The 16,470-nt window shown below is 38.5% G+C and overlaps 1 protein-coding gene across 2 annotated transcripts in view; it reads right to left on the reverse strand.

Annotated features, from left to right (window-relative positions):
• LOC120514783 (serine incorporator 3-like) overlaps positions 1-16,470 on the reverse strand; it is a 102,676-nt gene that overhangs the window by 13,546 nt on the left and 72,660 nt on the right. For both annotated transcript variants that reach the window (XM_039735339.1, XM_039735337.1), the window contains exons 7-9: positions 14,052-14,142; positions 13,640-13,802; positions 7,872-8,099 (exon numbers count right to left, since the gene is read on the reverse strand). In XM_039735339.1, coding sequence (XP_039591273.1) covers positions 7,872-8,099; positions 13,640-13,802; positions 14,052-14,142 — 482 coding nt within the window. The remainder of the gene's footprint in view (positions 1-7,871; positions 8,100-13,639; positions 13,803-14,051; positions 14,143-16,470) is intronic.

Here is a 16,470-nt window from a genome sequence, read left to right on the forward strand (position 1 = left end):
TGTAATTCCAAACACGGAATCAAAATTCAATGCGATATTGATGAAAAGGTAAAAGCGAAAAGAGATCAAATATATGGACATAGGTGATATGACATAAGTGCGCCACGCGAAATGCAGATCATGCGGCACGGCAGCAACAGCAGCCGATCGATAAAAGAGGAGGTAAAAAAAAAAAAACTGTATGTGTTTCCCATTGTATCACCGTTTACAAGGGGGTGTCGGAGCAGCGATTGTGTCTCCTTGGGGTGCGTTCAGCCATCCTCTTCACAACGCAAGCGGCAGAGATGCTAAGTGGTTGGTGCGTAGCACCGGCGGGGTTGGGGTTAGGTGGGCAAACAAAGCCCCGCAGTGATCTAAAAATAAAATGTGAAGATGCTTTCAGTGGTGGACAGGGATCAGCATGGGCACACTGACCAGTCTGTGGCTACAGCCCCATTCACAGCAAGCTGTGCGCTGTGTGTTCTGACACCTTTCTATTATGGCCAGCATTGAGTTTTTTAAAATAATTTGTGCTACAGTAGCTCTTGGTAGGTACTAACCACTTGCATACCAGGAACACCCCAGAAAACCTGACATTTTGGAAATCCTCTAACCCAGTGGTCTAGCCATCACAGTTTGAGCCTTGTCATAGTTACTCAGATCCTTATGTATTCCCATTTTTATGCTTCCAACACATCATCTTCAAGAACTGACTGCTGCCTTGACAAGTGCCATTGTAACAAAATAATCTATATTATTCACTTTTAACGTTGTGGCTGATCGGTACAGTATATCCCCTTTACAGTATGTGATCCTGATGTCCTGGAAAGACAACAGGCAGAACCAGAAGTACAAGTGAAAAACCAATCCTGGGTGGAGTGTGTAATCTAGCTAAGTAAAGGTTCCAGGTAAGGAAACAACATACCATAGTCCTCTTTAATGGAGAGTATTGGCAGGAAACAAAGTAAAAACCTCCAGCTCCTTAGATGACTGATGGGGTGACACAGCAAAACAAAATGGCAAAAACAAACCTCAAAATAAATGAAAACCTTACTACGACTTCACTGGTCATCCCCAAAAAACACAAACACCCCAGACCTGCACTGCTCATTCTGGATTATTTTAGCAAAAAAGCATGTGCTTTGCTTTACTAGAAAATATAACTGGGGAGCTGGTATGTGGATTATGTTTTTTTCCTCTTATAGCCTCCTCCATAAAGCTTATTAGAGAATTCCAGAAAATGATATGGAAGCTAACGAAAGCTCATCTTAGTGGACAAGCCACACAATTTAGTATGTAGTTCAAAAAAAAAAAACAGGCAGCAGAGTTTTATCCATTTACAGTGGTGCTTGAAAGTTTGTGAACCCTTTAGAATTTTCAATATTTCTGCATAAATATGACCTAAAACATTATCAGATTTTCACTCAAGTCCTAAAAGTAGATGAAGAGAAACCAGTTAAACAAATGAGACAAAATTATTATACGTGGTCATTTATTTATTGAGGAAAATGATTGAATATTACATATTTGTGAGTGGCAAAAGTATGTGAACCTTTGCTTTCAGTATCTGGTGTGACCCCCCTTTGCAGCAATAACTGCAACTAAACATTTCTGGTAACTTTTTTGATCATTCCTGCACACCGGCTTGGAGGAATTTTAGCCCATTCCTCCGTAAAGAACAGCTTCAACTCTCGGATGTTGGTGGGTTTCCTCACATTAACTGCTCGCTTCAGGTCCTTCCACAACATTTCGATTGGATTAAGGTCAGGACTTTGACTTGGCCATTCCAAAACATTAACTTTATTCTTCTTTAACCATTCTTTGGTAGAACGACTTGTGTGTTTAGGGTTGTTGTCTTGCTGCACGACCCACCTTCTCTTGAGATTCAGTTCATGGACAGATGTCCTGACATTTTCCTTTAGAATTCTGATATAATTCAGAATTCATTGTTCCATCAATGAAGGCAAGCCCTCCTGGCCCAGATGCACCAAAACAGGCCCAAACCATGATCCTACCACCACCATGTTTCACAGATGAGATAAGGTTCTTATGCAGGAATGCAGTGTTTTCCTTTATCCAAACATAACGCTGTTCATTTAAACCAGAAAGTTCTATTTTGGTGTCATCTGTCCACAAAACATTCTTCCAATATTTGCCTTCTGGTTTGTCCTCGTGATCTTTAGCAAACTGCAGACGAGCAGCAACTTTCTTTAGAGAGCAGTGGCTTTCTCCTTGCAACCCTGCCATGCACACCATTGTTATTCAGTGTTCTCCTGATGGTGGACTCGTGAACATGAACATTAGCCGATGTGAGAGAGGCCTTCAGTTGCTTGGAAGTTACCCTGGGGTCCTTTGTGACCTCGCCGACTATTACACGCCTTGGTCTTGGAGTGATCTTTGTTGGTCGACCACTCTTAGGGAGGGTAACAATGGTCTTGAATTTCCTCCATTTGTACACAATCTGTCTGACTGTGGATTGGTGGAGTTCAAACTCTTTAGAGTTGGTTTTGTAACCTTTTCCAGCCTGATGAGCATCAACAACTCTTTTTCTAAGGTCCTCAGAAATCTCCTTTGTTCGTGTCATGATACACTTCCACAAACGTGTTGTGAAGAGCAGACTTTGATAGATCCTGTTCTTTAAATAACACAGGGTGCCCACTCACACTTGATTGTCATCCCATTGATTGAAAACACCCGACTCGAATTTCACCTTCAAACCAACTGCTAATCCTAGAGGTTCACATACTTTTGCCGCTCACAAATATGCAATATTCAATCATTTTCCTCAATAAATAAATGACTAAGTCTAATATTTTGGTCTCATTTGTTTTAATGGTTTCTCTTTATCTACTTTTAGGACTTGAGTGAAAATCCGATGATGTTTTAGGTCATATTTTATGCAGAAATATAGAAAATTCTAAAGGGTTCACAAACTTTCAAGCACCACTGTACCTAATGTATTTTCCATTCATCTTATATTGCTTTTTCATACGTTTGTTCACTTCTCATTTGTTAGTTAAGCAAGTGACCATGGCATCTGTAATGCCAATGAGGACAGCCTAACTAAAATGGTGAATTCTGCATACATGTTGCACTCTTTAAAATACTGATGTGTTTTTTCTGCTTTCCGGTAATGGTATAATGTAGAAAAAAGGCATTGTAAAATAAAATACTGAGAAATAAAAAAGGAAACCTGGTAAAGAGGTCTCAGAAAAACTCAGACCAGCAACTTTAAGTGGTCAGATTTTACTTCCCTTGCTGTTTAGCAGATTAACCTAATTAACAAATTCACATGTAGCTCCAGCTTCAGGCCCAAGTTGCAGTCTTTGACTGAAACTTAACATCAAATGCATAACCCAGCCACGGTCCCAGTCTCTCTCTCTGTCTTTCTTGTATGCCACATCTACATCTTATGTTATTGTAAGAAATAAACAATAAAAGTTGAACAACAATCTTGCTAATATATCCAGATGCGGAGAATGCCTTGGTTGAGTGGTGTAGGGGATGTCCCGCATCCACTGCAACACCTCACAAGACTTGACTTAAAGGAACCCCCCTATTAGATTTACACAATGCCAGCTGCAAAAGAACATATTGATTTTTGAAAAAGGGAGGAGTTTTTCAAAGCTAAAAAATGGAAACTTCTTGAATGGCCAAGCTAGTCACCAGATTAAAATCCATGAGAGCATGCTTCCAATAAACTAAAGACAAAACTTAAGGGGATAAGACCCCGAAACAAGCAGGAGATGAAGATGGCTGCATCAGAGCCATGGCAAAGTATTACTGGTGATGTCTATGAATTGCTGACTTCACACAGAGAATATGCAACAAAGTATTAAAAATGATGATTTAATATATTTGCCATTGCTGTTTCCCAAACATTATGTTGCCATGAAATGTGGGACCATGTACAAAAAGTGTTAATACCCATAAATGAAAGTTTGCAATGTGCACTTTAAAATTATTTGACTTGTAATTTTAAACTGTGGAGCAGAGGGGTAAATCAAGGAAATGTGTCTTTGTCTCAAACAGAATGAAGGGTACTGTAAATATACAGGGGTGGGCAAAAGTAGATTTATAGTTATTAGTATGTGAAACACAGAGTTTATTCTTGTATTAGTATTTATTTATTTATTATTGTTATTATTTATTTGCATTATTTGTCTTCAAAGAACTCTGTGCCAAGTGTGCTTGAGTGTAACAAGTAGACTACAAGAATGTGTAAATAACGAAGGCTGGCAATTTGAGCACTTCTGAGATTATACCCAAGTACCCTGTGCCACTGTGGTATTGTTTTAAGTTAATAAAGCTGTTGAGTTAATAAAGCTATTGTAATAATCAAAACCTGCATGTCTTTTTTCTTTTGAACAATAATTGTAAACATACTTTTATGTACACTACTGGTAAAAAGTTTTAGAACACCTCAGTTTTTCCAGTTTTTCTTCAAATTTAATCAAGTGAAATGCAATGAATGAGCATCTGTTCCAACTCTTTAAGACAGATGGAGTGTTTTTAAGAAATTAACAGAAGTTGGGACACCTGTGAAAACTGTTTGCTTCAGCTTGCAAGGCATATTTTAGTTTAATTACTGCAGAACATCTTTAGATTGTAACCTATTAGTTGTTCCCTGAAGAAGGCCTATTTGTAATATTCTGGAATGTCATTTTTTGAGGTTTTGGTAACCCTAAAACTTTAAATTTAAACCTCTGACAGTATACTGCTTACCTTTTCACCATTTTAGGTCATTCATTGTGGCTTCAGCCTCACTACAAACCAAGAGTGAGGGAGCTACCTACAACCACACGCTCATTCAGGAAGTGGTCCCCTGAGGCAGAGCAGGCTCTGAGAAACTGCTTTGGAACTATGGACTGGGATATTCTGCAGGGGTCACATAGTGAGAACATTGAGAAGGTTGTTGACTGCACTACTGACTACATCAACTTCTGTATGGACATTGTAGTTCCAGTAAGAACAGTACGCTGCTATGCCAACAACAAGCCATGGATTACAAGTGACATCAAGGGCCTTTTGAACCAGAAGAAAAGGGCTTTTAAAGGCGGTGATCAGCATGAGCTCAAGCGCGTGCAGAAGGAACTCCGAGTCCAGCTCAGGGCGGCGAAGGAGCCATACAGGAGAAAGTTGGAGCAGAGGTTGCAGAATAACAGCATGAAAGAAGTGTGGGATGGGATGAAGATCATCACTGGCTGCAGCTCGAAGCGGGGTGCCATCATCGAGAGAGATGTGGAGAGAGCAAACCTGATGAACAACTTCTTTAACAGGTTTGACCACCCTAATTCACTCTCACCTCGGAGTACTGCACCCTCCACCCATCCTTCTGCTGATACCAGCATAGGAGAGAGTATCCCCACCACCCACAATTACAGCAGCCCAGGTAAGCAGAGAGCTGAGGAGACTTCATGCCAGCAAAGCAGTGGGTCCAGATGGAGTATCGCCACAAGTGCTGAAGGCCTGTGCGTTGGAACTGGGAGTCCTCTACAGCACATCTTCAACCTGAGCTTGGAACAGGGGAGAGTCTCAAAGCTTTGGAAAACATCTTGCATCAACCCAGTCCCAAAGATATCACGTCCTAATGAGCTGAATGACTTCCGGCCTGTCGCTCTGATGTCACATGTGATGAAGACTATGGAGCGGCTGCTGCTTCACCACCTGAGGCGTACCAGGAGAAGGCGGGAGCGGAGGATGCCATCACCTACATGCTACACCGATCCCTCTCCCACTTAGGCAGAGGCAGTGGTGCTGTAAGAATTAGGTTTCTGGACTTCTCTAGTGCCTTCAACACCATCCAACCTCTGCTCCTTAGGGACAAGCTGACAGAGATGGGAGTAGATTCATACCTGGTGGCATGGATCGCAGACTATTTTACAGACAGACCTCAGTATGTGCGTCTTGGGAACTGCAGGTCTGGCATTATGGTTAGCAACACAGGAGCACTGCAGGGGACTGTGCTTTCTCCGGTCCTGTTCAGCCTATATACATCAGACTTCCAATACGATTCAGAGTCCTGCCAAAAGTCCGCTGATGACACTGCTATCGTGGGCTGCATCAGGAGTGGGCAGGGGGAGGAATATAGGAACCTAATCAAGGACTTTGTTAAATGGTGCGACTCAAACCACCTGCAACTGAACACTAGCAAAACCAAGGAGCTGGTGGTGGATTTTAGGAGGACCAGGCCCCTCGTGGACCCTGTGATCATCAGAGGTGACTGTACAGAGGGTACAGACCTATAAATACCTGGGAGTGCAGCTGGATGATAAATTGGACTGGACTGCCAATACTGGTGCTCTGTGCAAGAGAAGACAGAGGCGACTATACTTCCTTAGAAGGCTGGCGTCTTTCAACATCTACAATAAGATGCTGCAGATGTTCTGTTAGACGGTTGTGGCGAGCGCCCTCTTCTATGCGGTGGTGTGCTGAGGTGGCAGCATAAAGAAGAGGGATGCCTCATGCCTGGACAAACTGCTGAGGAAGGCAGGCTATATTGTAGGGACGGAGCTGGACAGTTTGACATCCGTGGCAGTGTGACGGGCGCAGAGCAGGCTCCTGTCAATCATGGAAAATCCACTGCATCCACTGAACAGGATCATCTCCAGACAGAGGAGTAGCTTCAGCGACAGACTGCTGTCACCGTCCTGCTCCACTGACAGACTGAGGAGATTGTTCCTCCCCCACACTATGCGACTCTTCAATTCCACCCGGTGGTGTAAACGTTAACATTATACAAAATTATTGTCTGCTTTACCTGCATTTTTATCGCTCTTTAATTTAATATTGTTTTTTATCAGTATGCTGCTGCTGGAGTATATGAATTTCCCCTTGGGATTAATAAAGTATCTATCTATGTATAATTGCATTTCAACTAATTAAGTCTGAAGAAAAACTGAGGTGTTCTGACTGGTTATAGAATATATATATCTACTCTATGTATATGAAATCCTAAGCCTAAAAGTGCAACGATTTTGTGCAACAATTTTATGTGACTTTTTTGTCACACTTTAAATTGGCTTATTTTAACACCTATTTATATATGTTTGGTATCATTCTTTTCAGAATTTATCAAACTTTATTGTGATGTTGTTAGATTTTCAGATTCTTATTTTGTTTTTAAATTATAAACTAAAAAATATCAAGAACTCGCATCCCGTGAGATAAGACTTTGTGCCAAGAGATTTAACCACGCCTGGGGCCGGATATAAAAGACAAAGAGTAGGACAGCTGGCTGTACAGGCTTTTAAATGTTTGAAGCGCCGTGTGAGATGCAGATCACGCGGCACGACAGCAGCAAGCCAGCAGCTGATCGAGCAAAGAGAAGGTTAAAAAAAAATATATATTTGTTTCCCATTGTATCACCGTTTAAGAGGGGGTTTCGGAGGAGCGACCACATCTCCTTGGGGTGAGTTCAGCCCCCCTCTTCACAACTTGAGCAGCTGTCACCTCATAACTGGAAAAAGCTGGCAATAATGAAAATGTAGTACTACTGTTATTTTTTGGTTGTCTTGGAACAAGAAGCAGGATGTTTTCACTTAACTAGGAATTTTTAAACAAAAGGCATGATTCCCACAACCCCTGAGATATGTACAATTTTAGTAGTTTGGGAAAATAGCAGAAGGATAAAAATTCAACAGAAAAACACAATTAATGTGTCTCTAGCAGATATGATCAGTTTAACAGAAATAATAAAAGCAGCACTTTTCTGGGTTTCACGATGTTTTGTCATCCAATAAGAACAATTTAAAAATAATAAACACTGTATTATATCTGAAACAATGTTGTCTTTAGAAAAATGACATTAGATGCTTTTAGAGTCAAGGCAGAACAATATCTGTGTATTCACAACTTAAAATATGCACACTGTGCACAACAACAGTACTAACCTGTACCAGTTGGTTATGGTCATCATTATGTAAAGGGATGCCAGACACATCATAATATGGAAGGCTGTGTAGCTGTACTGAACACCTTGCTTTTCATTGTCCTCAACACGCTTTGGATCATCTCTGCTACCCAAGCCTTCAGCTTCTATTGAGGTGTCATTTAGGACGACTGCTTCAGAAGCAAAGATTGCCAACTTGCTGATTTTAGATTTGTTTGATGATGTAATGCTGCAGAGAAAAAAAATAAATAAAAGAATAAAATGTAAAAGTATTATATAAAAAAGTATTTTAACAAGAATGACATATTTACAACCCAAATTTATTTATTTTTTCTTTTAAAGGTTTTTTAGTTGAAATTACATAATTTTACATTTTAGTTTTTATATGATGATCTTCATTCATAAACCTTAACAACACATATTATCTATTGATAATGTACAACACAGAATTAACAAAGTACTCATTAATGTTATCTTTTTAAATTTTGATCAGCATGACTGGGTAGCCGTAGATATCTAAACTAAGCATTACTCTTATAAAACTATAATGGTCAAATCTATTAATAGCATTTATCTAGTATCATTCATAACTAAAGACATGGACAAGAAAAGAAATACTGCTCCAAATTGCATTCCTCTTTACTGAGCTTCTGATGTACACTGCGATAAAGAACATGTAGTATCTACTAACTTTAACTTAAACAGAATTGGAGATGATTGTTTTTGATCAGGAACAAATAATGTCATTTCATGAATACTGGACAGGATTATCCAAAAAGTGCTAATTATAGAAAATGCACAAATCAGTTCTATGAACTACACGGATGTCAACTTTTCAACCAAGTGTTGGGAAGGGTGACCACTGAATTCCTTTAACTTCAACCTTTAACTTCAGTTTTGAATAATTTATCATCGGACTTAAAAGTCTTCATTGTACTTGCCCTATCTGGTTGCAATTAGGCTTTTCATATGTGTGAGTTCTGCATTTCCTTTACCTTGTGTATATGTCTTAATATTTATGTATGGGCCAACTTGTCTGTACTTTCATAAAGCTCTCCTTATACAGTCATATGAAAAGGTTTGGGAACCCCTCTCAGCCTGCATAATACTATACTTTCAGCAAAAAAAGATAACAGTGGTATGTCTTTTATTTCCTAGGAACATCTGAGTACTGGGGTGTTTTCCAAACAAAGATTTATAGTGAAGCAGTATTTAGTTGTATGAAATTAAATCAAAATGTGAAAAACTGTCTGTGCAAAAATGTGGGCCCCCTTGTAATTTTGCTGATTTGAAATCATGTAACTGTTCAAAACTGATTACTTGCAACACCAAATTGGTTGGATTAGCTCGTTAAGCCTTGAACTTCATAGACAATTGTGTCCAATCACGAGAAAAGGTATTTTAGGTGGTCAATTGCAAGTTGTGCTTCCCTTCGACTCTCCTCTGAAGAGTGACAGCATGGGATCCTCAAAGCAACTCTCAAAAGATCTGAAAACAAAGATTGTTCAGTATCATGGTTTAGGGAAAGGCTACAAAAAGCTATCTCAGAGGTTTAAACTGTCAGTTTCAACTGTAAGGAATGTAATCAGGAAATGGAAGGCCACAGGCAGAGTTGCAGTTAAACCCAGGTCGGGCAGGCCAAGAAAAATACAGGAGTGGCATATGTGCAGGATTGTGAGAATGGTTATAGACCACAGATCACCTCCAAAGACCTGCAAGAACATCTTGTTGCAGATGGTGTATCTGTACATCGTTCTACAATTCAACACAATTTGCACAAAGAACATCTGTATGGCAGGATGATGAGAAAGAAGCCATTTCTGCACTCACACCACAAACAGAGTCGCTTGTTGTATGGAAATGCTCATTTAGATAAGCCAGATTCATTTTGGAACAAATTGCTTTGGACTGATGAGACAAAAACTGAGTTATTTGGTCATAACAAAAAGCGCTTTGCATGGTGGAAGAAGAACACCACATTCCAAGAAAAACACCTGCTACCTACTGTCAAATTTGGTGGAGGTTCCATCATGCTGTGGGGCTGTGTGGCTAGTTCAGAGACTGAGGTCCTTGTTAAAGTCGAGGGTCAGATGAATTAAACCCAATATCAACAAATTCTTCAGGATAATGTTCAAGTATCAGCCACAAAGTTGAAGTTACGCAGAGTTTGGCTATTCCACCAAGACGATGACCCAAAACACAGTTCGAAATCTACAAAGGCATTCATGCAGAGGGGGAAGTACAATGTTCTGGAATGGCTGTCAGTGTCCCCTGACATGATTATCATCGAAAGTTAATGGGATGATTTGAAGCAGACTCTCCATGCTCGGCAGCCATCAAATTTAATTGAACTGGAGAGATGTATAGATGAATGGTCAAAAATACCTCCATCCAGAATCCAGACACTCATCAAAGGCTATAGGAGGCGTCTAGAGGCTGTAATATTTGCAAAAGGATTCTCAACTAAGTATTGATGTCATATCTCTGTTGGGGTGCCCAAATTTATGCACCTGTCTAATTTTGTTATGATGCATATTGAATATTTTCTGTTAATCCAATAAACTTAATGGCACTGCTGAAATACTATTGTTTCCATAAGGCATGTCATATATTAAAAGAAAGTTGCTACTTTGAAAGCTCAGCCAATGATAAACAAAAATCCAAAGAATTAAGGGGGGGGTTCAAAATTTTTGTCATATGACTGTATTTACAATTTAATTTAAATATAACACCCTAAGTCACTTTCTAAAAAATAATAAGGAACTATTGAAGAACAGGTTTTCTCCAGCTTCAATAGTTTCTTTTTTTTCTGTGCTCCCTGTTCATCGGTATCATCCTTAGAGACTATATACATACCGTACAAGCAGGGCTACAAAGCTGTTTCCCTATAGCATATGGGAGATCAGATCATAATGCTGTTTTCCTCATGCCAGAATGTAAGCAAAGGTTTTGTCAGGAAGCCCCAGTCACAAGGGAATTAAAGCACAGATCTACACAATCAGAAGCCATGCCACAGGAGGCGTTCAATGGCATAGACTGGGACATATTCTGGTCATGCACAGATGACATCAATGAGTTTGCGGAAGTAATTATAAACTTTGTTAGCATGCTTGAAAACAACATTATCCCTATAGTAATAATAAAGACTTTTACTAACCAAAAGCTGTGGGATGGCGGCACGGTGGCGCAGTGGTAGCGCTGCTGCCTCGCAGTTAGGAGACCTGGGTTCGCTTCCCAGGTCCTCCCTGCGTGGAGTTTGCATGTTCTCCCAGTGTCTGCGTGGGTTTCCTCTGGGCGATCCGGTTCCCTCCCACAGTCCAAAGACATGCCGGTTAGGTGGATTGGCAATTCTAAATTGGCCCTAGTGTGTGCTTGGTGTGTGGGTGCGTTTGTGTGTGTCCTGCGGTGAGTTGGCACCCTGCCCAGGATTGGTTCCTGCCTTGTGCCCCGTGTTGGCTGGGATTGGCTCCAGCAGACCCCCGTGACCCTATGTTTGGATTCAGCGGGTTGGGAAATGGATGGATGGAAGAAGCTGTGGGATGATGGAAATATCCATAATATAGTGAACACCCATACCGCTGTGTATGAAGCAGGACTCACCACTGCTTCATATGGCATGCTGTAAAGGACACAAAACACTGGTACCAGGAGCACGTGGAGTCATTCTTCCACCAAGGCAACATGTGCCGAATGTGACATGGACTGCACACATTTACGGACTTTAAAAGCAAATCCAAAGCAGCTTTGAGTGCCAACTCTGTGTTTGCCAACGAACTTAATGTGTTCTATGCCTGTTTTGAGGCTATTTGTCCTATTGCTAGTGACAGCCATAACCTGCTAACCAAGTGTGGTGACATCATCACCATTGCAGAGTGCAACATACGCAGGATGGTGCAGCAGGTCAACATCAGGAAAGTGCCTGGGCTGTACAGCATTTATGGGCACCTGCTTCATCTACCAGCTGACTGGAGCCTTCACCTCCATCTTCAAAGTGCCTCTGGCTCAGTCTATGATCCTTACGTGCTTTAAAAGGTCAGTATAGTCCTGGTACCAAAGAACAACGAGCGCTCGTGCCTGAATGACTACCGACCTATTGCACTTACCTTGGTAGTCATGAAGGTTTCTGAGAGGCTCATCAAAGTCTTAATTACAATATCTATCTCCAGCTCTGCAGGCCCACTCCAATTCGCCTACCGTTCCAATAGATCAACGGAGGATGCCATATTCCACATCCTGTATACCACCCTCAGCCACATGGATATAAGGCAGGGGAATTATGTGAGATTGCTTTTCATTGATTACAGTTCAGCTTTCAATACAATTGTCCCCTAGACTGTTGACCAAGCTGAGAGACCTGCGACTGAACAGCTGCCTGTGAGTCTGGGTTTCATCTTTCTCACTGGGAGATCACAGGTGGTGAGAGTTGGTATTTGTGCCTCCAGCATCATCACACTCAATATGAGAGTGCCACAAGGCTGTTTACTCAGCCCTGTGCGCTACACCCTCTATATTCACAACAGTGTGACCACACATGCTTCCACTTCTATCATCAAATTCCATGATGACACAGTGGTGCTGGGCATCATCTCCAACCATAACAACACAGCTTACATGGAGGAAGTGGAGAACTTGATATCATGGTGTCAGAAGAACTGCCTCCAAATGAATGTCAACAAAATCAAGGAGTTGGTGGTGGACTTCAGTAGCAGACAGCAGCGGTCTCAACATCAACGTGATCACAGTGGGGAGGATGAGCAGCTTCAAATATGTGGCCATTCACAGAACAGAGGATATGACATGGACTGATCACATTCAAGCCCAACCCAAGGCAGCATCTTTACCATCTTAGACAGTTGAGGATATTATGGATTCCTCCTGACTTCTGACTCTGGTGTTTCAGAAAGTGTCTTAACTCAGAGCATCACCTCCTGGTTTGGGAACAGCTGTGTACTGGACATTAAGGGATTACAGAAAATGAACCGGGTGGTGGAACACTGCACCAGATATAATCTACCATCTCTGAAGCATATCTACAGTATATTAGGAGATGCAAGTCCAGAGCAACTAGGATCATCAGAAACTCTTTTTATCCCAGTAACTATCTGTTCAACATGCTGAAATCAGGCAAACAGTTTAGGAGTATTATGGCCAGAACAGAGAGGCTGTGAAGGAGCTTTTATCCACAGGCCATAATATTACTTAAACTGGACATGCCACCACAATGTTTTTCAACTGTTCATTAACACAAAGTGAGTTCTCTACCTCATTGTTTCTTAGCTACCACCATGTCATTTAAGTCTATTTTGACCAGCATGGTTATGGTATATAGATATTTTATTCTGTTACATTTGCAAAAAGCTCACATCTTGTTTAAAATTGTAATGTTTTGGATATAAACTTAATTGTATCATTTTAGTTATACCCTTTAAATTTTCTTTAATTCTTTTTTTTAATTTAAATTGAACTTAATTATCTATTTGTTAACTTTATTGCACAGTCTCATTGCCAATTCAGGGCACTTTCCACTAAATTGTAATTACATAACTGTGTATGTGACAAATAAAGAATCTTGAATCTATGGGCTACATGCTGTATGAAAGTGTGCTATAAACATAAATATCTCAAATATCTTGTGTTTACAGCTAATATTGCAGATAAAATAAATGACAGTGATGTATTGTATTTATACATTCAAAAAATATTGTTGGATATTTTACACTATTGATCAATTTCATTTTCATAGTATTCTTAAAAGTGTTATATTCTTACGCTGAGTAGACAATGCACAGCACAAAGATGACAACTCCTGTGATGTTCTGAGAATCCATCCAGTGAAGTGAAGGTTTCTTAATATCTTCTTGAGTGGAATTTGCTGGCGTAGTGGAATTTGACTGTCCTATAATGCTAAGCAAACTTGGATTACATCTTTTATCTGTATAATTGAAAGAAAAAAAAAATACATATAGACGGAATTTAGGTACTTTGTGAAAGACACACAAACAGTTGTTAATTTAAGAAAAATAAGAATTGGCATCATACAATCTAGCCAGTTTGCCTAATTTCTAAAGTGTTTTTAAAATTATTTTTACGATCAGTGTATGGTTTCCAATGGAGAAATGTGGTTGTGGCAGGTGTTTTTAAGTTTTCTAAATATTTTATATTCAGGCGATAAAGTACTTACCTGGTTCATTTGTCATGGCAGACCAGGTGAGATACATTGTGTACATGGTGATGAAAGACGACTGCAGTAAACCAGAATAAAATAGTTTTTCCTGTAAAGAGTAGTTTTACATATAAATCATTAAAAAAAGTTGTCCATGTTATTATAATATTCACATGTATCATAAATATTGATCAACATGACTGAAGGACACCGTTTGTCACATATTCATTAACTGTCATGTGGAGATGTTTAAATTTTAAAACTTTGCAGAGTGCTATCTGTTTTGAGATATATCAACAAAAAATGGAACTATATTCACAAATTTTTTTGATCAACGGAGTCTGGGTTGTTTCATGTGGACAGGCATAAATGGCTATCGCAAAAGATGTTGCGCTCATTATAATATGGGAACACAAAAAAATGAAGCAAATAACATATTCAAGTTCAAATTAACTGTAATCTAAGCATTTACATTTAATACATTACTGCCAACATTTGTTTTAATATGGGTCAAGAACACATTTTGACATTAAATTTAACAATCTAGATTAACACCCTTGTTACTACAGTGATAATGTAACTTTAAATTTCCAAAAGATGTGTAGCCACATTCCAGTTGTAAATATAATTTTATTTTCTTATCAATAAATGAACGTTTGCCTATTTAAGAAAAAACTTTCATAAGTGAACATTATGAGTCACACTATGGAGCTCAGTGTTTCAGAGGGGCAGCCTCTTTTCAACCTTGCAAACCTGAAACAGAAAAAAAAATCCTGTAACCTCACAACTCTAGTGTTACTAATACAGCTGCTTCTGTACATACATCCTACACATATCATATATATATGCTATATACACATATATATACATATATATACATATATACACATATATACATATATACACATACATATATATATATATATATATATACATACATATATATATATATATATATATACATATACACATACATATATATATATATATATACATATATACACATACATATATATATATATATATACATATATACATACATATATATACATATATACATACATATATATATATATACATATATACATACATATATATATATATATATATATATACATATATACACATACATATATATATATATATATATATACACATACATATATACATATATATATACACATATATACACATATATATATACACATATATATATATACACATATATACACATATATATATATATACACATATATATATATATACACATATATACACATATATATACATATATACACATACATATATATATACATATATATACTCATACATATATAAATATATATATATATACATATATATACACACTCATACATATATATATATATATATATATATATATATATATATATATATATATATATATATATATATATATATATATATATATATATATATACATACATACATACATACACATATATATACATACATATATATATATATATATACATATTTTAATCAAATATTTGTAATATATTATTTTTTTAGTGACCTGGAACAGTATGTTGGAGAAAAATCTTTCTTTTTAAATAAAAATCCTTTCATCAATGTATTATTTTAATGAACATGCTTATTTAATTCAGGGTCGCAGAGAAATGGAACATATTCCAGTAACATCATATCCAACACCAGAACTAATCCTGAATATCCATTGCAAACCATACTTGTGCATATAAATAGGGGAAAACCAAGAAATATATAAGGCAATATACACTATATGTTTTTACATATTTTATGTCTGGACTAGTTGACAATGAATTTTAAATGAAACAACTCAGATGCAGCTGAAGTTCAGACTTTCAGCTTTAATTCAGTGGGGTGAGCAAAACGATTGCATAAAAATGTGAGGCAACTGCATCTGAGCTGTTTCATTTAAAATACATGCTGGTTATGTACAGAACCAAAATTAGAAAAAAGTTGTCTCTGTCCAAATATTTATGGGCCTAACAGTATGCACAATAAGCTAGACTGGTCCAGGAACTCGCTGGCCATATACAAGAAGGGTCAAAGTAGGCTGTATTTCCTACACAAGCTCAGATCTTTTAGTGTCAGCAGCAGTACGTTGCGGATGTTCTATGACAGTGTGGTTGCCAGTGCCTTTTTCTTCGCTGTGGCATGCTGGGGGAGCAGCATGGAAGTGGCAGACATCAGTAGACTAAACAAACTAATTCAGAAGGCTTCCTCTGTGGTAGGAGAGAAACTGGACAGCTTGGAAACTGTGGCAGATCAGAGAATGCTGTCTAGGCTGTGGTCTATTATTGAAAATGCTAATAACCCACTTCATAGTGTTACGGTTGGACAGAGGAGCATTTTCAGCTGTAGACTGACTAGCATCAAGTGCTCCACTGAACGTCACAGAAAATCCTTCCTCCCC

Source organism: Polypterus senegalus, chromosome 14 (genome assembly GCF_016835505.1).
Source record: "Polypterus senegalus isolate Bchr_013 chromosome 14, ASM1683550v1, whole genome shotgun sequence".
NCBI lineage: Eukaryota > Metazoa > Chordata > Cladistia > Polypteriformes > Polypteridae > Polypterus > Polypterus senegalus.